The following is a 24,761-nucleotide window of genomic DNA, read 5'->3' on the forward strand; positions in this document are numbered from 1 at the left end:
TTTTATGATTCTTTATGGAACCTTTATGGAAGGTTCTTTGTAGAACCATACATGGTTTTAATTCTAGATTAATAGCCATATTATATTGTTAAACGTCCATAGGTGTTATTATTGTGTTTATTAGTAAGTTGAATCAGCGGTGCTAGCTCTGGAATGGCTGGTGTTCCCATGCAGAAAATGAAGAATTACTGATTTACTCAACCATTCTCAATTACCATACATGAGTTTTTCACAAGACACCATCACTGGCCATAGTCATATACAGTACAATGTGTTTCTATGAACATTTCAGTCATATAGCAGACGAAGCGACGTACAGTAGTTAGTGCATATATTTTCATATTTGTTCGTACTGATCCCCGGTGGAAATTGAACCCACAACCCTGGCATTGCAAGTGCCATTGGCTACCAACTAAGCCAAATGGGACTGTCATAGCATAACACAACAGATTAGATCAACTGGAATGACACAACCCTTAATCACTAAAATAGGAAACAATCCTATTTTGAACTGAAAATAACCATTGAAGGTCTCAAAGGGTTATTTGGGACAATATGGTTCCATACTGAAGAATCACCCAAAGAACCCTTGAGGAACCCTACTTTTTAGTGTGCACAGTATCCACTCAGGGCCTTCTTCTTACTGGCTCTCCTCTACAGTGCAGACCCAGATCGACCAAACACACGCAGACCATAAACATAGAGCACAGTAGGGAGGCCAGGCATGCTCCCCTGACATCTTGGCTGGAGTGTTGTAAGAGAAGACAGAAAAACTTTGTGTGTGTGTGTGTCTCTGTTGGTGGTCTCTGTGAAGTGTTGCCAGACTGGTCTGTAGACATCAGATCTCCCTCTTCCCAAAAGCAATCGAGAGTCAGGAGGTGGAACTCAGAGAGAGAGAGAGAGAGAGAGAGAAACAATCCTTTGATCTCTAACCATCAGATCAGAAGCGTTGAGCTCATTAAAAGGCAGAGTGGTACCTGAGGTATTATTCAGTGTTGTAATTATATTTCAAACATCTCTTCGGCCTGCCATTTCTACTCTTTAATGTCTCACAGACATTAGTTCACTGTTGGATCTCCAGCTATTCTGGCAACAACATCAAATAACAAACACATCTACAGTCTCTCTCTGCAAGAGTGGCCTAGATACGCAGTTCAAGTTCGATGTGAGGTGGTGGTTTGTATGTTTTTGCCTGATCAGCCCAGTGTGTGTCGGGGGGGGTCTCTCTGTGTCTGGGGGTGGGGGGTTGTGTGTGGGGTGTGTGTCTCTCTCTCTGTGTCTTGTGAGGACCTGACGCCCAGAACTCTGTAGGGCCCCACGGATGGACAAGGTGTTGCTGGGTACAGAGGGGACCTTGTGCATCACTCAGCGAACACTGAGGAGCACTGAGTGACAGGGGCTCGTCTATCAGCGTGTGTGTGTGTGTGTGTGTGTGTGTGTGTGTGTGTGTGTGTGTGTGTGTGTGTGTGTGTGTGTGTGTGTGTGTGTGTGTGTGTGTGTGTGTGTGTGTGTGTGTGTGTGTGTGTGTGTGTGTATGTGTGTGTATGTGTGTGCACGCGCGGAAAGGCCGAGAGACTCAGTAGAGAAGTAGAGAAGGTGACAGCGGAGAGATGACAGACATGCAGAGACATACACTGGCATTGGTCTTCCCATGTACATAAACACTATTACAGCTTTTTAACAGCCAGCTTAACACCAACACACACACACAGTTATCCCTCATCACCATAATGAACTGTAGAAAGCATTGGAGAACACTTTTCACTTTACAGTGTTTTTCCCCTCATATATTTCCTAATTGTGAATAAAATGTATATGACTGGAAAAGCTGAGGTGGCACGAGTCAGACCCAACCCCTTTAATTGGAATCTGATGAAACCATTGCTACAGCAGAAGCCAAACAACAGGGCTGCCTGTTATTAAGACCTTATAAAAGTTATTTGAAGCCTTTTCCAATTCAAAGACTAAGCCTACCTCCCAACAGAACGCAGCCTAAGGTACCACTGACTCAGCATACAGACATACGGATGGACGGACAAACTGACAGACAGGAGATCTAACTCACAGACACAAAAACAGGTCCTGTAGACATGAGCATCAACAGGGAGAAATAGGGGGGGTACTGACATACATTCCTAACAGACAGGGGAGCACAGAGATAAGCATAGATGAGGACCACAAGGCCACCAGTGACATATGTATACCTATATATATACTGGAGACAGACAGGTTAGCAAATACAGACAGTACAGAAGAGAGATACCTAGAGGGGTAGTAAGGGTTGAGACACATGTACAGTATAAGCACAAGGAAACATCCATCAATACTATTCTGTAGCAGATCATGTTACAGACAAAGATTCAGTGTCTAGCTGAACAGAGTCTATCTGAACAGAGTCCAACTGAACAGTGTCTAACTGAACAGAGTACAACTGAACAGCGTCTAACTGAACAGAGTCTAACTGAACAGTGTCTAACTGAACAGAGTCCAACTGAACAGTGTCTAACTGAACAGTGTCTAACTGAACAGAGTCCAACTGAACAGTGTCTAACTGAACAGTGTCTAACTGAACAGAGTCCAACTGAACAGTGTCTAACTGAACAGAGTCCAACTGAACAGTGTCTAACTGAACAGAGTCCAACTGAACAGTGTCTAACTGAACAGAGTCCAACTGAACAGAGTCCAACTGAACAGTGTCTAACTGAACAGTGTCTAACTGAACAGAGTCTAACTGAACAGAGTCCAACTGAACAGAATCCAACTGAACAGAGTCTAACTGAACAGAGTCCAACTGAACAGTGTCTAACTGAACAGAGTCTAACTGAACAGAGTCCAACTGAACAGAATCCAACTGAACAGAGTCTAACTGAACAGAGTCCAACTAAACAGAATCCAACTGAACAGAGTCTAACTGAACAGAGTCCAACTGAACATAGTCCAACTGAACAGAGTCCAACTGAACAGTGTCTAACTGAACAGAGTCCAACTGAACACTTGCAGAAATTCAGTCACTGTTTTAATTTTAAGTTACCAGCATACACCTGTAAATGCATGTAGGGGTTCAGTGTTTTCCACTGATCTGTATGAGCTGAGGATAGATTTCAGTCTGAAGTGAGTGTTGAAGCTCGAGATAGCCAACTATGAGGTCGAGATCTGTTGCTCTGCTCTCACCTCTGTGTTTTGACAAGAGAGGAGGAAATGAAACGTATCAGTGATGCAGCTCCTACTCCATTCCTTTAGCCACTATCTCCTCTCCCTGTTCCCAAACCCCCCAAACTGAAGATACTGTGCAGTACACATAAAACACACACAATCAAACACACGCGCAGAAAGGTGGTGGCGGCAAGCTAATACCTAACAGATTTCAGCTCATCTGTAGCTTGTTATCACTGTAACAGCCTGACGCCTCAGAAAACAGTCATTCTTCACACATACACCACACACTTCTCCTCTTTTTCTCCTTCGCTCTTCATCTTCAACTCTCTTTCTTTTTACCTCTTTAAAAAACCTCACGACAGTAAAACATCTGCCAAATCATTTAGAACCCTACAGTTACCAAAAAAATAACCCCAAATGTAAAGAACATTGTACATATGGCGATAAATATGCCACATTTACATGAACGCAATGCTCCAAAATAAGAACATCCTTGCCAAATCTAAGTAATAACCATTTGTTGTCAATGTGTCAAATATTGATTTTCACAGCAAAACCCTCTGCCTTAAACTCAACTAAACTAACTATGCTCCTACATGCAGCTTTTAACCAACATCCACTTTCTTCCCATTGCAGTGTCCCATAGACACAAATAAACAGAGAAAGAGGGGTCACTCTCTGAGGGTCTGGGGCTTTGGGAACCAAACACTGGAGACTGGGGAGAGAGAGGAGGGGATCAGGGAGGGTGGGAGTCTATCGAGGGTTCTCCTCCTCCTCTCCCCTCCTCTTCAGTCTTCCTGTTTGTTTATCCAGTGGATTAAGAGTGTAAACATCTGGTCTGAGCCCTTCATCTGGTCGCACTATACTGGCACCCCATAGGCTAATGCCCCGTAATAGTGTGTGTGTGTGTGTGTGTGTGTGTGTGTGTGTGTGTGTGTGTGTGTGTGTGTGTGTGTGTGTGTGTGTGTGTGTGTGTGTGTGTGTGTGTGTGTGTGTGTGTGTGTGTGTGTGTGTGTGTGTGTGTGTGTGTGTGTGTGTGTGTCCACCTCCCTGTCTGGATGGTCCTCAGAGCTGACACCAGAGCCCAGGGATAATATTGATTCAACAGATAAGACAGCCTAACCAAGGAAATCTCAGACTAACCCAGACTATCCAAATACTAACCCAATACCAATTCAATATTAATGCAGAGTGTCCCTGATTATGGTCTGTCTGAGTGCTAACCACAACACCATTGACCCAGACGATGCCTCAGCCACCTACTTTGACTAGGGATAATGATGCTCATTGGGCACAGACGTCAGTTCAGCGTCTAGTTGAACTCAACGTGAAATCTACAACTAATATCACCCTATCATTAGATTTAGGTTAAAAGATGGGTGAAAAACAGACTAAATGCCCTTACGTTGATGACTGTTTGCAAATCCAATCAGATTTCCGCGTTGCTTCAACGACATCACATACATTTTGGGGGTTGGAATTACGTGGAAACAACGATGAGTTAACCAGTTTTGCCTAATGGTAACCTCTGACCAACTCCAGGCTTGGGAAAAAACTCACAAAACATCCAACATGTCATTTCCTACATTCTCTGTAACCATAACATCCAATCACTTCTGGGAAAGTGTACTCAATACAGATCCTCTGGATGCCTCAGCCACATGGCTTACATGCCAACATGTTCCTCCTCCATCACAGCTGTGTATGTAAAGACATTTTCTGATGGATGGGGCTTCTCATAGACATAACCCCAATCTCGCTGTATTATTTCAGTGCCTAGACAGGAAAATAAATATTTAAATAGTGTGAGAAGGAGAGACTAAGGCAGAGAGAGAGAGAGAGAGAGAGAGAGAGAGAGAGAGAGAGAGAGAGAGAGAGAGAGAGGCTGGTGAAAAGTAGGATGTGTGTGAGGGAGTGCTCAAGGCTCTTCTATCTGACTGTATCATCTGTAGGTACAAATTGTGCCCCAAGCCAAGCAGTGTTAGTAGTTAGTGTGTTAAGGGCTGGCTGGAGGAGTGTTATTCTGAGCTCAGGGTGAGGAATGAGGGGGTGATGGGAGAGGGGCAAAGGAAGGAGGCACATCTGATGCCCATTAGACCCCCGTAGCCACACTATGGTGAAACACTCACATCCCTTCTCTCATTGTCTCCACCTCATGCCTGTCATCGTTACATCTCTAACCCACCTTCTCTCTCCATCTGACAGGTTCACACACAATGTAAAAAAATATATTGTAAGGCAATCAGCTGCAATAGGATTGTAAGTTTGCTTCAAATTTGGTGATATATTAGAACCAACATACATTCTCTGGTTGAATTGTATGATCACTCAATTTTGAAATGTAGGTTAAGTGAAGATACAATTCCGCTTGAGAATGTATTCTACATTATTTGCATATTTCTCAGAGGCCTTGCCAAGATTGATTATTGAGCTACCTAAATCATATGAACTGGAACAGCCGTCTCACTATCGGGTACATTAAGTCCAATAACTAACACATTTCATTATTTTAGAAACATGTATGATTTTTATCGCTGTGTGGCATAAGTTTAATCAACTATGGTGGGAAGTATGATAATGATGGGTGTAGTTTTGAGGGATTTTGAGCAAACATGAATTTGTCATTTTACTCAACAAGCTTGTTGATATTCAGCTCACTTTGAGCAGAGTTTGCTGAGTAAACACACTTGAACACATTAGCTCAAATTCTTGTCCTTTTAAAGTAAACTCAACTCACAGTAGAATGCTGTTTAAGCAATTGGATATATTGTCTTTTTTTTTATAGTGCACACACACACAGAGAGACACACATACACACACACACACACACACACACACACACACACACACACACACACACACACACACACACACACACACACACACACACACACACACACACACACACACACACACACACACACACACACACACACACACACAGTCTTGTATAACTAATCTTGTGGGGACAGACAATTCAGTCCCATTCAAGATCCTATTTTCCCTAACCCTAAATCTAACCCTAAACCTAACCCTAGCTCCTAACCATAAACTTAATTCTAAAACTAATTCTAACCTTAACCCTAAACCCCATAGAAATAGCATTTGCTCTTGTGGGGACTAACCAAATGTCCCCAGTTGGGACTTCTAGTCCCCACAAGTATAGATAAACACGTGCACACACTCATACACACATACACTAAAGTTATTACACTACTAAAATACTTCCCAGGCCAGTGTTCCTTGTTTTAGCACTGCTGTATATTATTGCTGTGTACCAAGAATGGCAGGAATCTGGGTCTACACACAAATCAACCCTCCCACCTCCTCCTCCATCTTTTCCACATTGTTTGAACTACCCACCCCCTCCTCTGTGCACGGACCCACAGGGGACCCACTTGGCTGCCACCATTATCTGTGTCCACCTGCCCCACCACAGATGCCCGTGACACATGAAAGCCCTGTATTTTCTGCCCACGTGTCCTTTACCATCTCCGGGCCTGTCATATATAACCGACCACAGAATATTACACACACAAGTAAGCAAACTTGCACGCACACACAGACACACAGACACGCAGGAAAATAACAATTTCACCCAGAAAAATAGGTGCTGTGTATCATCCCCAGAGCTGTTCTTTCCTAATTAGATAATATTTACAGGGAAGATCTCAACTGCATTGTCCTTAGGTCCTCTCTCCTCGTCTCCTTCTCAAAACCCATTGGTTGAGAATGCCAGAGGTCCCTCCCCTCTGAGCTTCTCATCCAATGGGTTCTGAGAAGGAGAAGAGAAGAAAGGAGAGAGGACGCAAGGAGAATGCAAACAAAATTCTTCCACAGTGTATGGAGACTGTGAATCTCTATGGGGTCTATTATGGCTACTTGAGTCTATGGGACAGAAGTCAGGTGTTTGTCTTGGCTGGTGACACAATACTCTGGGTTACTACTGACTGGTATGGACCTGGCCTTTCTATGGCATTATATGGTGAAGCTCTACACTGAGTATGTGTGAGGGAGTGCCTGTGTGTCTGTTTGACAGAGAGAGTAATGTACACATTGAAGGTGCGTTGGGCCTTCCCTCAACTCCTAAGCTTGTTTTTTTGCTTCTTAAAAACCCATTTAGACATTCTATGTCTAAGACCTCACATAGTGTTGTGAAGGTCCTCAGTGGAGACATAAATTGTCCCTGTGGATTCTGAGGTAGTGCTGTAGTACATTCTTCACACCACTGCCAGGGCTCTGTCTGAAGGGATCCACTGGACACTGACACGCACGCACGCACGCACGCACGCACGCACGCACGCACACACACACACACACACACACACACACACACACACACACACACACACACACACACACACACACACACACACACACACACACACACACACACACACACACACACACACAATATAATAATAATATATGCCATTTAGCGGACGCTTTTATCCAAAGCGACTTACAGTCATGTGTGCATACATTCTACGTATGGGTGGTCCCGGGAATCGAACCCACTACCCTGGCGTTACAAGCGCCATGCTCTACCAACTGAGCTACAGAAGGACCACACACACACACACACACACACACAGGAAAATCTCTTTTATCTGTCGTCTCAGGACGCTTATCTGACAGGGTCACACGATCCCCCGATAGAGCCAACCAGAAAAGGGTGGAGAGGGTGAGAGGGGGGGAGAGGGTGACCTCAGCATCCCAGACCTCAATCAACCCCTTGCCAGAAGGACAACCTAGGACACTGTAAACTTTGCCAATGACTTTCACAGTGGAGTGAGGTTTCACCCAAAACTCAGTCCAAACCTTACTGGTTCACACACAGTGCTCATCAAACAACCTAAATCTGGCATTAGGGCTGAATTGGGAATGGCTGGTATGGAGGGCCGTGAAATGGGACAGGCATGTGATGATACGTCCCAATAAAATGGTCCATCATCTGTCAAATGTTCTAGTGCTTCCCAAAAAGGTGGGTAAGAACCAGGCCACTTCTGGAGGGTCTAGAGGGGTACTGGAATGCCCAGTCCAGTCCAGGCTAGTCTTGTCAGACCCTGCTGAGAAGGTCTCCCTCCTCCTCTCTCTCTGTAATGAAGAAATTACCCTCGTAAACACTAGTAGGCAGGCAGTCTCCCTGGCCCCTGTACCAGCTGACTCTCCCTATCAGTGGCAGGCAGCACCCCATGTTGAGCTACTCTCTTAATTAACACACACGTGGTCTGTATGGAGTATTGGCTCAAGTATAAGTTAATGGCGTCCTATGTAATCGCCAGGAGTGCTGAGGTATCGCAGTGTGTGTGATCGCAGTGTGTGTGTGTGTGTGTGTGTGTGTGTGTGTGTGTGTGTGTGTGTGTGTGTGTGTGTGTGTGTGTGTGTGTGTGTGTGTGTGTGTGTGTGTGTGTGTGTGTGTGTGTGTGTGTGTGTGTGTGCGTACGTGCGTACGTGCGTGCGTGTGCTTACATGTGTGCGCACATTCATGCATCTGTATCAATAAATAGCAATAACTAAACTCAGCAAAAAAAGAAACGTCCCTTTTTCAGGACCATGTCTTTCAAAGATAATTGGTAAAAATGCGAATATCTTCACAGATCTTCATTTTAAATGTTTTAAACACTGTTTCCCATGCTTAATGGTGAACATGCACCCGTGGAACGGTCGTTTAGACACTAACAGCTTACAGATGGTAGGCAATTAAGGTCACAGTTATGAAACCTTAGGACACTAAAGAGGTCTTTCTACTGACTCTGAAAAACACTAAAAGAAAGATGCCCAGGGTCCCTGCTCACCTGCGTGAACATGACTTAGGCATGCTGCAAGGAGGCATGAGGACTGCAGATGTGGCTAGGGCAATACATTGCCATGTCTGTACTGTGAAACGCCTAAGACAGCGCTACAGGGAGACAGGATGGACAGTTGATCATCCTCGCAGTGGCAGACCACATGTGACAACACCTGCACAGGATCAGTACATCCGAACATCATACCTGCAGGACAGGTACAGGATGGCAACAACAACTACCCGAGTTACACCAGGAACGCACAATCCCTCCATCAGTGCTCAGACTGTCCGCAATAGGCTGAGAGAGACTGGACTGAGGACTTGTAGGAATGTTGTAAGGCAGGTCCTCACCAGACATCACCGGCAACAACGTTGCCTATGGGCACAAACCCACCGTCGCAGGACCAGACAGGACTGGCAAAAAGTGACTGACGAGTCGTGGTTTTGTCTCACCAGGGGTGATGGAGGAGATGGCCTCCGTTTTACAGTCTCCTAACCAATTGTGCTATTATGTGGGGGGGTTTCGCGATATTTGTAAATGATTTTGTACATAATGTTTCTGCAACCGTATCTTACGGAAGGAAAGAGCTTCTGGATATCAGGAGAGCGATCACTCACCTCGGATTAGACGAAGATTTCTTCAACAACAACAACAAGCAGGACTCACACGATATTCTCCAAACACCCCACAGGACAGACATCCCAATTATTTGCAAAAGGAAGCGACGAAGAGCCGGATACCTCGTCCGGACCCCCAGAAGACAACTGGGAAAGCTGCCGTTACCGTCAATATTACTCGCCAGAGTGCAATCATTGGACAATAAACTAGATGAGGTACGATCACGAATACCCTACCAACGGGACATCAAAAACTGTAATATCCTATGCTTCACGGAATCGTGGCTGAATGACGACATGGATATTCAGCTAGCGGGATACACGCTGCACCGGCAGGATAGCACAGAACACTCCGGTAAGAGCAGGGAGGGGGGTCTGTGCATATTTGTAAACAACAGCTGGTGCACGAAATCTAAGGAAGTCTCTAGATTTTGCTCCCCTGAAGTAGAGTATATTGTGATAAACTGCAGGCCACGCTACTTGTCTAGAGAGTTCTCAGCTATACTTTTCGTGGCTGATTATTTACCACCACAGACAGATGATGGCACTAAGACCGCATTCAGTCAGGTGTATGAGGAAATAAGCAAACAGGAAACCACTCACCCAGAGGTGGCGCTCCTAGTGGCCGGAGACTTTAATGCAGGGAAACTTAAATCAGTTCTACCAAATCTCTATCAACATGTTAAATGTACAACCAGAGGGAAAGAAATTCTAGATCACCTGTACTCCACACACAGAGATGCATACAAAGCTCTCCCTCGCCCTCCATTTGGTAAATCCAACCACAACTCTATCCTCCTGATTCCTGCTTACAAGCAAAAATTAAAGCAGGAAGCACCAGTGACTCGGTCTATAAAAAAATGGTCAGATGAAGCAGATGCTAAACTACAGGACTGCTTTGCTATCACAGACTGAAACATGTTCTGGGACTCTTCCGATGACATTGAGGAATACACCACATCAGTCACTGGCTTTATTAATAAGTGCATTGAGGACGTCGTCCCCACAGTGACTGTGCGTACATACCCCAAATAGAAGCCATGGATTACAGGCAACATTCGCACTGAGCTAAAGGGTAGAGCTGCCGCTTTCAAGGCGCAGGACTCTAACCCGGAAGCTTACAAGAAATCCCGCTATGCCCTGCGACGAACCATCAAACAGGCAAAGCGCCAATACAGGGCTAAGATTGAATTATACTACACCGGCTCCGATGCTCATCGGATGTGGCAGGGTTTGCAAACTATTACAGACTACAAAGGGAAGCTCAGCCGTGAGCTGCCCAGTGACAACAGCCTACCAGACGAGCTAAATCACTTCTATGCTCGCTTCGAGGCAAACAACACTAAGGGATGCATGAGAGCATTCCGTAGCCGACGTGAGTAAGACCTTTACAGAGGTCAACATACACAAGGCTGCGGGGCCAGACGGATTGCCAGGACGTGTGCTCCAGGCATGTGCTGACCAACTGACAGGTGTCTTCACTGATATTTTCAACATGTCCCTGATTGAGTCTGTAATACCAACATGCTTCAAGTAGACCACCATAGTCCCTGTACCCAAGAACACAAAGGCAACCTGCCTAAATGACTACAGACCCGTAGCACTCACGTCCGTAGCCATGAAGTGCTTTAAAAGGCTGGTAATGGCACACATCAACACCATCATCCCAGAAACCCTAGACCCACTACAATTTGCATACCGCCCAAACAGATCCACAGATGATGCAATCTCTATTACACTCCACACTGCCCTTTCCCACCTGAACAAAAGGAACACCTATGTGAGAATGCTGTTAATTGACTACAGCTCAGCGTTCAACACCATAGTACCCTGAAAGCTCATCACTAAGCTAAGGATCCTGGGACTAAACACCTGACTCTGCAACTGTATCCTGGACTTCCTGACAGGCCACCCCCAGGTGGTGAGGGTAGGTAGCAACACATCTGCCACGCTGATCCTCAACACTGGAGCTCCCCAGGGGTGCGTGCTCAGTCCTCTCCTGTACTCCCTGTTCACCCACGACTGCACGGCCAGGCACAACTCCAACACCATCATTAAGTTTGCTGACGAAACAACAATGGTAGGCCTGATTACCGACAACGACGAAACAACCTATAGGGAGGAGGTCTGAGACCTGGCCTGGTGGTGCCAGAATAACAACCTATCCCTCAACATAACCAACACTAAGGAGATGATTGTGGACTACAGGAAAAGGAGCACCGAGCACGTCCCCATTCTCATCGACGGGGCTGTAGTGGAGCAGGTTGAGAGCTTCAAATTCCTTGGTGTCCACATCAACAACAAACTAGATTGGTCCAAACACACCAAGACAGTCGTGAAGAGGGCATGACAGAGCCAATTCATCCTCAGGAAACTAAAAAGATTTGACATTGTTCCTGAGACACTCAAAATGTTCTACAGCTGCACCATTGAGAGCATCCTGACCGGTTGCATCACTGCCTGGTACGGTAATTGCTCGGCCTCCGACCGCAAGGCACTTCAGAGGGTAGTGCGTACGGCCCAGTACATCGCTGGGGCAAAGCTGGCTGCCATCCAGGACCTCTACACCAGGCGGTGTCAGAGGAAGGCCCTAAACATTGTCAAAGACCCCAGCCACCCCAGTCATAGACTGTTCTATCTACTACCGCATGGCAAGCGGTACCGGAGTGCCAAGTCTAGGACCAAAAGACTTCTCAACAGTTTTTACCCCCAAGCCATAAGACTCCTGAACAGGTAACCAAATGGTTACCAGGGACTATTTGCATTGTGTTCCTCCCCCCAACCCCTATTTTACGCTACTCTCTGTTTATCTTATATGCATAGTCACTTTAACTATACATTCGTGTACATACTACCTAAATGGCCCGACCAACCAGTGCTCCCGCACATTAGCTAACCGGGCTATCTGCATTGTGTCCCGCCAACCCCTCTTTTTTATGCTTCTGCTACTCTCTGTTCATCATATATGCACTTTAACAATACCTACATGTACATACTACCTCAATAAGCCTGACTAACAGGTGTCTGTATATAACTTGCTACTCTTTTTTGAAATGTCTTTTTACTGTTGTTTAATTTCTTTACTTACCTACACACACACTTTTTATTTTTTTTGTCCCGCATCATTGGTTAGAGCCTGTAAGTAAGCATTTCACTGTAAGGTCTACTACACCTGTTGTATTCGGTGCATGTGACAAATAAACTTTAATTTGATTTGCGTTTATCATCGAAGGAATGAGCATTACACCGAGGCCTGTACTCTGGAGCGGGATCGATTTGGAGGTGGAGGGTCCGTCATGGTCTGGGGCGGTGTGTCATGGCATCATCGGACTGAGCTTGTTGTCATTGCAGGCAATCTCAACGTTGTGCTTTACAGGGAAGACATCCTCCTCCCTCATGTGATACCCTTCCTGCAGGCTCATTCTGACATGACCCTGCAGCATGACAATGCCACCAGCCATACTGCTCGTTCTGTGCTTGATTTTCTGCAAGACAGGAATATCAGTGTTGGCCAGCGAAGAGCCCTCTTTCTCAATCCCATTGAGCACGTCAGGGACCTGTTGGATCGGAGGGTGAGGGCTAGGGCCATTCCACCCAGAAATGTCCGGGAACTTGCAGATGCCTTGGTGGAAGAGTGGGGTAACATCTCAGAGCAAGAACTGGCATATCTGGTGCAGTCCATGAAGAGGAGATGCACTGCAGTACTTAATGCAGCTGGTGGCCACACCAGATCCTGACTGTTAGTTTTGATTTTGACCCCCCTTTGTTCAGGGACACATTATTCAATTTCTGTTTGTCACATGTCTGTGGAACATGTTCAGTTTATGTCTCAGTTGTTGAATCTTGCTGTGTTCATACAACTATTTACACATGTTAAGCTGGCTGAAAATATACGGAGTTGACAGCGAGAGGACATTTTGCTGAGTTTATATCAAATGCAGCGGCCGTTGTTGCTCTTGGCACTTCCTGTCAACAGCTCCAGGGTGGAATGAATTGATTGCTGAGACAATTTTTTATTATACCTTTATTTAACTAGGCAAGTCAGTGAGGAACAAATTCTTTATTTACAATGACGGCCTAACAGTGGGTTAACTGCCTTGGTCAGGGGCAGAACAACAGATTGTTACCTTGTCAGCTCTGGGATTCTATCTAGCAACCTTTTGGTTACTGGCCCATTGCTCTAACCACTAGGCTACCTGCCACCCCAGAAAGCGTGGGGTGATGGGAACCTCCTCTGAGAGCGTTCACAGCGCACGAGGAACAAAGTTCCACACATCATTGTGAGCGACACTAACTTTGTTCCCCGTGCGCTGTGAACGCTCTCAGAGGGGGTTCCCATCACCCCACGCTTTCTCCTGCTCACCTTTCACTGGCCCACAGCCACACAACTCTGGATCTCTACTGCGAAGACATGGGTAGACACATGTATATACACACACATTACACGAACTGACTAACACACACACACGCACAGAGACAACATACAGACAGACTCCAAGTTAATTCCTCATCCAATCTAATTCTACAATACTCAACATTACACCCACAAACGTAGCCTCGCCCAGACCAACACACTGAGACCACAGGACCTTCCTTCCACTCTACCAATCCTCTGTTTCATTTGCCAAAAGGCAAGAATAATATTCTCGGCTTCCTGTGTTTACTGCACTGAACATCAGCCAATAGGAGAAATCAGAGAATCAGAGAATTAGATGTGACATTCAATCAATGTGATTACAGTAGTATGGGGGTGATGTACAGGACCCTCTTGCATTTAGACATTCTTATCAATACTACTACCTCCCAACCTCCCTCCAGCTCCCCAGACCCCCAGTACCATAGCCCAATGAGACCCCCAGGACCACGGCCCTGCGACCCCGGTTGAAACTGTAGCCCTGTTCACTAACTCTCTCACCGGGTCAACTAGCCACGGCAGAAGGGGCCAACCCCACCAGCAGTCAGAAAATATACAAACCCCACTCACTCCTCACAGAGTAACAGTGAATGCAGGGATTGCTGTAGGTTGAAAGCCTAAAGTAAATACTCCTCCCTCCTCCTCAAACTCCAGACCTATTTTTCTCAAATGTTCTCCCTCCTTCTTTCTTTGCCTGCACTACGGGCCAAGCAGGACCTCTTGCTCTCTCTTTCTCTCCAATGAAATATGATGAAATATGCAGAGGTCTGAGCTGTTTACCCAAGACTATGTATGAGAGGGAGAGCCTTTTATGAAGAAACCGAGAGCCGACAGGAACTAATCCCTTTAAAAAGGTCTATGTGGCATCGATACGAGTCAGAAACAGTTATTCTAGTGTCAAAATTGACTACAATGTGTAAATAGGATAATTTTGGTCATAAAGTCATTCTCATCCAAAACAGAGTTTGGATCCTCAGTGATGTCAAGAAATCATACCCCCTTTTGCCAAGCTCCACGTGCAAATTGCCCCTCTTCCCACTTCGGTTCCCTTCATTGAGGGGAATCGATTAATCTGGCCCTTGAAAGAAAAGAGATACTGTTGGTTATGTAACGTTATCATTTGATAATAGTAGCGAGGCAGGCTAGCTAGCTAGCTACATGCTAGCTAACGTTAGACTACAAGTCGGATTTGCAAGTTAGTTCGTAGCTCATACAAGTATATTCTGTATTTTATAGGGCAAAATTAAATAATGGATTCAGCTATGGTGGTAGCTAACTCATGTCTGAGTCTGACTAAAACAGTGAACTAGGAGCAACAAACTGTAATGGCGTCACCAGCCTAAATCTAATCCAATCTGGAGCTACACTCAGTCTACATCTGTAAAGCATAGAATTAGGGTTTCCACTAGTTAACACAGCCACAAAGTCTATAACAGAAAAAGATTAGATTAAGATTAGGGTTAGGCACAAGGTTAACAGTGTGGTTAAGGGTTAAGGTTAGGGGATAGTAACATTAGTAGTCTCTAAAAAAATAATACTTTTAGGAAAAAAAAAATTTATGTTTAGCTCACATAATTTCATTTAAATGTTCACATTAAGGTTTTTGTAATGTAATAAATCAAATCAAATTCAAATCAAATTTATTTATATAGCCCTTCGTACATCAGCTGATATCTCAAAGTGCTGTACAGAAACCCAGCCTAAAACCCCAAACAGCAAGCAATGCAGGTGTAGAAGCACGTTGGCTAGTAAAAACTCCCTAGAAAGGCCAAAACCTAGGAAGAAACATAGAGAGGAACCAGGCTATGAGGGGTGGCCAGTCCTCTTCTGGCTGTGCCGGGTGGAGATTATAACAGAACATGGCCAAGATGTTCAAATGTTCATAAACAACCAGCATGGTCAAATAAAAGGTCTGGGACAGGTAGCACGTCCGGTGAACAAGACAGAATTCCATAGCCGCAGGCAGAACAGTTTAAACTGGAGCAGCAGCACGGCCAGGTGGACTGGGGACAGCAAGAAGTCATCATGCCAGGTAGTCCTGAGGCATGGTTCTAGGGCTCAGGTCCTCCGAGAGAGAGAAAGAAAGAGAGAAAGAGAGAATTAGAGAGAGCATACCGAAATTCACACAGGACACCGGATAAGACAGAAGAAGTACTCCAGATATAACAAACTGACCCTAGCCCCCCGACACATAAACTACTGCAGCATAAATACTGGAGGCTGAGACAGGAAGGGTCAGGAGACACTGTGGCCCCATCCAATGATACCCCCGGACAGGGGCAAACAGGAAGGATGTGTCAAAAACTAATTTAGACATTAATTAATGTTTTTCTATAGCTTCCAAACTCTTTTTTTGTATAATTGAGGAGGAGTACCAATATGGCTGCATGATGGTTTCAATACAGTGTCCTCAGTAATCCAGTGTTTATACACATCACTGATTTATACACATATACAATACACACGCACACACACAATCAAAAATACAGATGACACACAAAGACTTATGCTATAATATATAGTGTGTATATAGACAAACAGACTTGCACAGACAATCTCTCTCTCACACACACCAACACACACACACACACACATTGCTAGCCCTCCTTGTATCCTCCTTCCATGGCTATACCACCATCCACTCCATTCATGCATTCATCAATCCCTCTCTTTTCCCTAAACACACACACAGTCCTCCTATAGAGCCAGGCCTGTAGAGGCCTGCCACACTGACCCAGCTGTTCTCTATGGTGCTGCTTTAGTTTGTTAAATGCTGCGGCTCAGCTGGACCCTAATGGTTCCACAGACAATGATCTACAGAGAGGTTAAAGAAACAGACCAAGAGATGAGTCTATCAGAGTGTGTGTGTGTGTGCGTGCGTGTGTGTGTGTGTGTGTGTGTGTGTGTGTGTGTGTGTGTGTGTGTGTGTGTGTGTGTGTGTGTGTGTGTGTGTGTGTGTGTGTGTGTGTGTGTGTGTGTGTGTGTGTGTGTGTGTGTGTGTGTGTGTGCGTGCGTGCGTGCGACTGTTTGTGTCAGTGCATTTGAGCGTGTACAGGCTTATTTACCCTGCTGAGGTCTGCATATGCCTGATGGGGCAGAGGAGGGGGAGGATGGGGAGAAGGGAGGACATGGTGGAAGGTGAGGAGACAGAGGGCCAGGGGGCTGGGGGTCTCCATCTACAAACACTCACCAGCACACACAGAACAGACCTGGGGCTACAATGACACCCCCTGAGACCCCTAGTACACACCCGGCCCCTAGACCCCCATCCCCGGGTACCCAGACCCACTTTAAGAGCCCACCACCAGGGGTTCCCCACTTCACATCACAAACACTGCCTGCTCCGACACCAAGCATCCATCCTGCCTGACACCCAGACTAATCACACTGAGCAGGAGGCAGGGGCACCACCAGATCCAATACCAACATCAACCAATACCACCAGGGGGCGAAGAGGGTGAGAGGGAGGGGAGGGGGGAATGGGGAAGTGAAGGGGGGAAGGAGTAAAGGGGAGGGTTAGGGGGACCTGGGACTCTAGTCTGAAGGACCGATTGGAGGCTTATCTTTGATGATTATCTTTGAGTGAAGGAGTAGATGGGAGGAGGGGTGTAACAGATGAAGGGAAGGAGAGGTAGTGGTGATTCAGAGGAAGGGGTGCTGCTTAGTACCCCTTCCTGCTTTAAATACCCATACTAATTGATGAAATAAGATAATTACACTTTTTTCCTTTTTTTAAATTGCCTCTAAATCCCCAGGGGAGGATGATATCTCAGGGCTTTATAGTGGGATCTGGCTAGGGGAAAGATTTGAGTCAATACCAGCTACATTTTACAAGTCAGTCAGATGTGCCATTTTTTCAGCAACAGGATAAAGAAAATATGAGCATAATTATTTTCTATTGAAAACATCTAGTCCAACAGGAGGAAATCCCGTTTGACTTTTATCATTAATGCTTGCAGACCCACTGGGACTGGAGAAGGGCCATGTTTGTGAACACTGACCAGGAAATTACAACTCTATGTTCCCGCCAAATCAAGCATATACATATACAGGCAGCCTGAGATGACAAAGATACTCAGGGGTATCACACGTTCAATCATGTACAACCATAATTCCAAATTTCTAACCTTGTGAGATTGATTTATCCCACTCTAGTCCATGAGCCGCAGATAAAACAGCAGTTAAATGTAAGTGGTTAGACAATACATTATGAATCCATATATTGTCATAGTTGAGTGTGCGAAGACAGAGCCTAGAGGTTTCCGTCTCGAACAGCAGTGTCCGCTCGCTCTATAAAACTTAATTGCGGCGCAGGAATGAAATAAACGTCTCGCGCGCCACGGTGTGCCAGACCGCAATACACCAAAAATCCCTCCAGGGAGAAAGGTCGGTGATGTATCCACGTTAAAACCAACAAACTAAATGTGGGGCTTCGACTAACCGCTCGCTGCCTACAGTAGACCACAATCAACCATATTTAAACAATCATTTCCCACCTTGACAAGACCCTCCAAGAAGCCTGTGCGTGGGATGTAGGTTATAACACTGAGGAATTAAAATATTTAACTCATCCACATTATATAAAACAGGCCTGTGCATTAAAAACACTCAGAAGCTACATTTGTAGCTATAATATACCTATAGAATATTGTATTTCTTTTGTATCTAGGCCTATATAATGTTTTCAATGTTCTCAAAAATCTTACAAATTAACTCATGTTCTCATGAACTGAACAATAGAACATACTGTATTTCTTATTGTCCAATAAATTATGTAGATTACATTGAATTCAACAGCACATAGAATATAATTTAATTAACACCAATATATTTAATTGCCTTTATCCCATTGTCTGAATTGTGCAAGCATATGCCTATAATACTCTACAATATTATTTGCAACACACCTTTAAGAAATTCATACTATTGCCCACAATTGGGCTCACACGCGTTGAATGGCTCTGCTCTGTGGAGAGCCCTGGCGTCTGTGATGTGTCTTGTCGAAAACACAGGCGAACACAAACGCAAACACACACTAGCCTACATTCTTCAACTTTGATGTGCTTACATGGGAGTGGGTAGCCCAATAATGGATACAAAGCAATAGGCTATAATTCACATACACGCCCTGGAAAAAGTAATGCACATGTTCAAACACCTTGTGCGAATTCTGTCTAAATATATTTTCAAATTATGACACATAGTTGAATATGAATAGACTATTACATTTTACATTTACATTTAAGTCATTTAGCAGACGCTCTTATCCAGAGCGACTTACAAATTGGTGCATACACCTATTAGGCAAAATAATAATTTAATTATTCCTCAGTTGTAAGCCTAGATCGGACAAAACGTTCCTCCCCATCCGGGTTTTAGACGTTGTTGAAATAATAAAACATTTGAAAAAAAAAAAAATATCAATATAGCTGACCAGAAAACATAAATGTGATCAAATGAATTTATTTGAATGTATTTTACCTTTGTATGAAAGTCTGAGTCGTGGTACGTTCATCTTGGTAGCTGAGACTGTTGTTAGAAGAAGAGCAAACCGAATCATCCGCTGGCAGAAATATGATAATTCCTTCATCCTTGGAAATGTCCTTTTGAATTTCGATAGATCTTTGAGTTTGGGAAGTTTTGCAATTCACCTCTGTAACAAACGAATATTTAAATTCAAAATTATTGTAGAACTGTATTTTCATATGTTATAAAAGTGTTTGTCATAAACGTGAAGGACTCAGTCACTCCTGTATCTAGACTCCGTGCATAATTTTCTCAGATATTAGTTTGTTCCGGGTCCACCACTCTCTCTGTGCCGGGCTTGACAGCGTGGGTTTGTTTCCACCTCTGAACAGACTTCGCTATACAACCCCGCCTTTCTCTGGAGGAGCAAGAGAACAGAGCAGCAGCCAGCAAAGGGAAGCGTTCCAAGCGACCCGCCTCTCGACAGACACGCTCTCAACGAAAATACTCATCGGAGTCCACTTTACACACTATGTGATAAATACGTTTGTTACATTATTTTGTCGACGAGGGGCTGTAATTGAGTAAAGCTCAAACCTTGCGTCTGTTTAGGTATTTTAACCTAACATAAAGTGAAACGAATAAATTATCATGGTCTGTGCGCAAGAAGTACTATTGGATATTTGGGGCAAAGTGATGCAATCTCAAGAAGACCTTAAAGGATTTACATTTAACTGAAAAACATATTGAACAAAGTAACAATTAGTGGTGTAAAAAGTACCCAAAGTACCCAAAGTCACCAAGAAAAATAATACTTGAGTAAAAGTTTAAAAGTATCTGATTTTAAATATACTTAAGTATCAAAAGTAAATGCAATTGCTCAAATATACTTATGTATCAAAAGTAAAAGTAAAACTATAAATCATTTCAAATTGCTTATAATAAGAAGATCAGACGGCACAATTTTCAATTGATTTTTTAAATGTACAGATATCCAGGGGCACACTACAACGCAGAGACATCATTTACAAGCGAAGCATTTGTGTTTAGTGAGTCCTCCAGATCAGAAGTAGTATGATTGAGAATGTCATAAAGAATGTTGAACTGCTTATATTCTGTGTGTGTGTGTGTGTGTGTGTGTGTGTGTGTGTGTGTGTGTGTGTGTGTGTGTGTGTGTGTGTGTGTGTGTGTGTGTGTGTGTGTGTGTGTGTGTGTGTGTGTGTGTGTGTGTGTGTGTGTGTGTGTGTGTGTGTGTGTGTGTGTGTGTGTGTGTGTGTGTGTGTGTGTGTGTGAGTGAGTGAGAGAGAGAGAGTGACAGAGACAGAGAATGATTATGTCTGGGTCTGTCTCTATGACACACTCCATGTCCAGTCGGGCCATACTGAGGCAATATTGAACATGCTGACACACACACACAAGTCTGACAGCACCTATCATCAAGATCGCATGACATAAAACACATTGAAAACAACCACTACACAATGACAGATGCCCTACTATAATATCCAAGTGCTTAGATTAAATTTTTATCAAGTCACATGCAGTGTACAGTAAATACTTAAGCTCCAAGCTTAAGTGTGAAGTATAAAATAAAATTAAAATAATACATATACTGAACAACAAATATAAACGCAACATATAAAGTGTTGGTCCCATGTTCCATGAAATAAAAGATCCCAGAAATGTTCCATTTGCACAAAAAGCGTATTTCTCTCCAATTCCGTGCAGAAATGTCTTTACATCCCTGTTAGTAAGTATTTCTCCTTTGCCAAGATAGACCATCCACCTGACAGGTGTGGCATATCAAGAAGCTCATTAAACAGCATGATCATTACACAGGTGCACCTTGTGCTGGGGACAATAAAGGGCCACTCTAAAATGTGAGTTTTGTCACACAACCCAATGCCACAGATGTCTCAAGTTTTTTTGCCCTCCCAGGCCCACTCATGGCAGCGCACCTGTCTAGTCATGTGAAATCTGTAGATTAGGGCCTAAAGAATTTATTTAAATTGACTGATTTCCTTCTATGAACTGTAACTCAGTAAAATCTTTGAAATTGTTGCATGTTTGTTTATATTTGTGTTCAGTGTATACAACTGTGACAATCATAGTGTGAGGCTTCTTGATTAAAACATTTTAACACATTTTCTTCACTGGATTTTTCTCCTCCGGTCCAATGCCCCTGTATTGAGGGTCAAATCTTGATGATTTGGAAATAGTGTGATGTCACTCAGATGTCCACATACTCAATGAAGGTGATATAACTGTACGATACTAACTTAGCTGTCCGCTACCCTCCATGCATGGTCTCCATGTTCCCTGCTCTGCTAGCTAGAGGAGGCAGTGGTGGGAGAGCCACAGCCAGCGGGCAGCCTATCCATTAGAGACAGGAAGGGGGGGTTCATAAATGTTTCATCCCTCTCTGGAGCTGAGCTGCGTGTGGACACTGGGAGTGGAAGTGGATCAGAGCGGAGTGAGGAGAGAGGAGCAATAGGCTGCGTCTCTCCACTGGGACCAGTCTAGAATCTATTTCTACAGTCCGCCTCACTTCAGCCTATCCTCTGTACTCTTCCAGAGTAGGGGAGGAGAGGAGAGAGGGATGTGTGTGTGTGAGTGTGTGTCTGTGTGCAGCTATAGTCTGGACAGGAAGGAGAGCCGATATACAGTGCCTTGCGAAAGTATTCGGCCCCCTTGAACTTTGCGACCTTTTGCCACATTTCAGGCTTCAAACATAAAGATATAAAACTGTATTTTTTTGTGAAGAATCAACAACAAGTGGGACACAATCATGAAGTGGATATTTCAAACTTTTTTAATTAACAAATCAAAAACTGAAAAATTGGGTGTGCAAAATTATTCAGCCCCTTTACTTTCAGTGCAGCAAACTCTCTCCAGAAGTTCAGTGAGGATCTCTGAATGATCCAATGTTGACCTAAATGACTAATGATGATAAATACAATCCACCTGTGTGTAATCAAGTCTCCGTATAAATGCACCTGCACTGTGATAGTCTCAGAGGTCCGTTAAAAGCGCAGAGAGCATCATGAAGAACAAGGAACACACCAGGCAGGTCCGAGATACTTTTGTGAAGAAGTTTAAAGCCCGATTTGGATACAAAAAGATTTCCCAAGCTTTAAACATCCCAAGGAGCACTGTGCAAGCGATAATATTGAAATGGAAGGAGTATCAGACCACTGCAAATCTACCAAGACCTGGCCGTCCCTCTAAACTTTCAGCTCATACAAGGAGAAGACTGATCAGAGATGCAGCCAAGAGGCCCATGATCACTCTGGATGAACTGCAGAGATCTACAGCTGAGGTGGGAGACTCTGTCCATAGGACAACAATCAGTCGTATATTGTACAAATCTGGCCTTTATGGAAGAGTGGCAAGAAGAAAGCCATTTCTTAAAGATATCCATAAAAAGTGTTGTTTAAAGTTTGCCACAAGCCACCTGGGAGACACACCAAACATGTGGAAGAAGGTGCTCTGGTCAGATGAAACCAAAATGGAACTTTTTGGCAACAATGCAAAACGTTATGTTTGGCGTAAAAGCAACACAGCGCATCACCCTGAACATGCCATCCCCACTGTCAAACATGCTGGTGGCAGCATCATGGTTTGGGCCTGCTTTTCTTCAGCAGGGACAGGGAAGATGGTTAAAATTGATGGGAAGATGGATGGAGCCAAATACAGGACCATTCTGGAAGACAACCTGATGGAGTCTGCAAAAGACCTGAGACTGGGACAGAGATTTGTCTTCCAACAAGACAATGATCCAAAACATAAAGCAAAATCTACAATGGAATGGTTCAAAAATAAACATATCCAGGTGTTAGAATGGCCAAGTCAAAGTCCAGACCTGAATCCAATCGAGAATCTGTGGAAAGAACCGAAAACTGCTGTTCACAAATGCTCTCCATCCAACCTCACTGAGCTCGAGCTGTTTTGCAAGGAGGAATGGGAAAAAAATTCAGTCTCTCAATGTGCAAAACTGATAGAGACATACCCCAAGCGACTTACAGCTGTAATCGCAGCAAAAGGTGGCGCTACAAATTATTAACTTAAGGGGGCTGAATAATTTTGCACGCCCAATTTTTCAGTTTTTGATTTGTTAAAAAAGTTTGAAATATCCAATAAATGTCGTTCCACTTCATGATTGTGTCCCACTTGTTGTTGATTCTTCACAAAAAAATACAATTTTATATCTTTATGTTTGAAGCCTGAAATGTGGCAAAAGGTCGCAAAGTTCAAGGGGGCCGAATACTTTCGCAAGGCACTGTATATAGTACCTTACCTCCAATATATATAGTATCTTAGTGCAGGTGCAGAGTGACTGTAGATGGGTCTGGATATGTTGAGGGAAAATGGCTACACAAGTCGTACATTTCATGAGACAATGTACCTGCCACCCTACCTATCAGCCACCTGGGTTGCCATGGTTATATCAGTGGGCCTAACCCCCAGGCTCATGGACCTAGCCTAGTTACGTTTTACCTTGTCAAGGGTGCTCAGGAGCCCTGTAGACACCCCAGAGGGCCCCAGTCTAAGCAGACCCTAATTGCAGACTGACCTGTACAGTGACCGCTGACCGGTGCCTTTAAACACAGCAGCATGGGAGGGAGCTGCTTACTAGGAGGAGCTTTGTAGTCAACAGACTCAACGCTACTACTGCCTCACATACATAGTCAGAATGAACAACTGATACTCAGCCAAAAACAACACATATTGTATTACAAGAATGCATGTTTCGATTAATGTACTGAAACAAACAAAGACACGGTTAACTTTTAGTACATGTCATTTGAACAGCCTTTCTAAGTGCGCTGAGACTGAGAGGATATTGTTTTTGACTCCCAGACACACAGTTGTAGATGGTTTCGCCTGAAATAGAGCAGTCCCAGTTACACCTTCTTTCTGGTTTTATTCCCCATTGAGGAATAATGATCCTTTTTACTGTCCCTCACTAACCCATCCTCCTCCCACTCGCTCCCCTCAAATACGTCATGAGCTCTCCCTACTCCCTTCTATCTGCACAACACTCCTTCTTCTCTCAACCCTGCCCTGACCAAGAATTTTCCTCGTCCCTCTGTCCCACTCCCACTCTCACTCTCTCTCACCGTGCTACTCTGTCTCCCCTTTCCTCCCCAATACCCCATGACCCATTTCATAGCGTCGCCTGTGCTCTCAGTAACATTCAGTACCATGGGGACTTTGAAACAATCTCTGGAGTTCCTCAGGGATCTACAGTGCATTCGGAAAGTATTCAGACCCTTTGACTTTTTCTACAACTTCATTAGAGTCCACCTGTGGTAA

General features: G+C 44.3%; 1 protein-coding gene across 1 annotated transcript in view; it reads right to left on the reverse strand.

The window, feature by feature from the left end:
* The window catches only part of LOC118371811 (semaphorin-3G), a 63,426-nt gene extending 43,558 nt beyond the window's left edge, over positions 1 to 19,868 (reverse strand). The window contains exon 1 of the mRNA XM_052482074.1: positions 19,461 to 19,868. Within this exon, the coding sequence (XP_052338034.1) occupies positions 19,461 to 19,569 (109 nt within the window). The 5' untranslated portion in view covers positions 19,570 to 19,868. The remainder of the gene's footprint in view (positions 1 to 19,460) is intronic.
* Positions 19,869 to 24,761: the final 4,893 nt, after the last annotated feature.

Source organism: Oncorhynchus keta, chromosome 27 (genome assembly GCF_023373465.1).
Source record: "Oncorhynchus keta strain PuntledgeMale-10-30-2019 chromosome 27, Oket_V2, whole genome shotgun sequence".
Classification (NCBI taxonomy): Eukaryota; Metazoa; Chordata; class Actinopteri; order Salmoniformes; family Salmonidae; genus Oncorhynchus; species Oncorhynchus keta.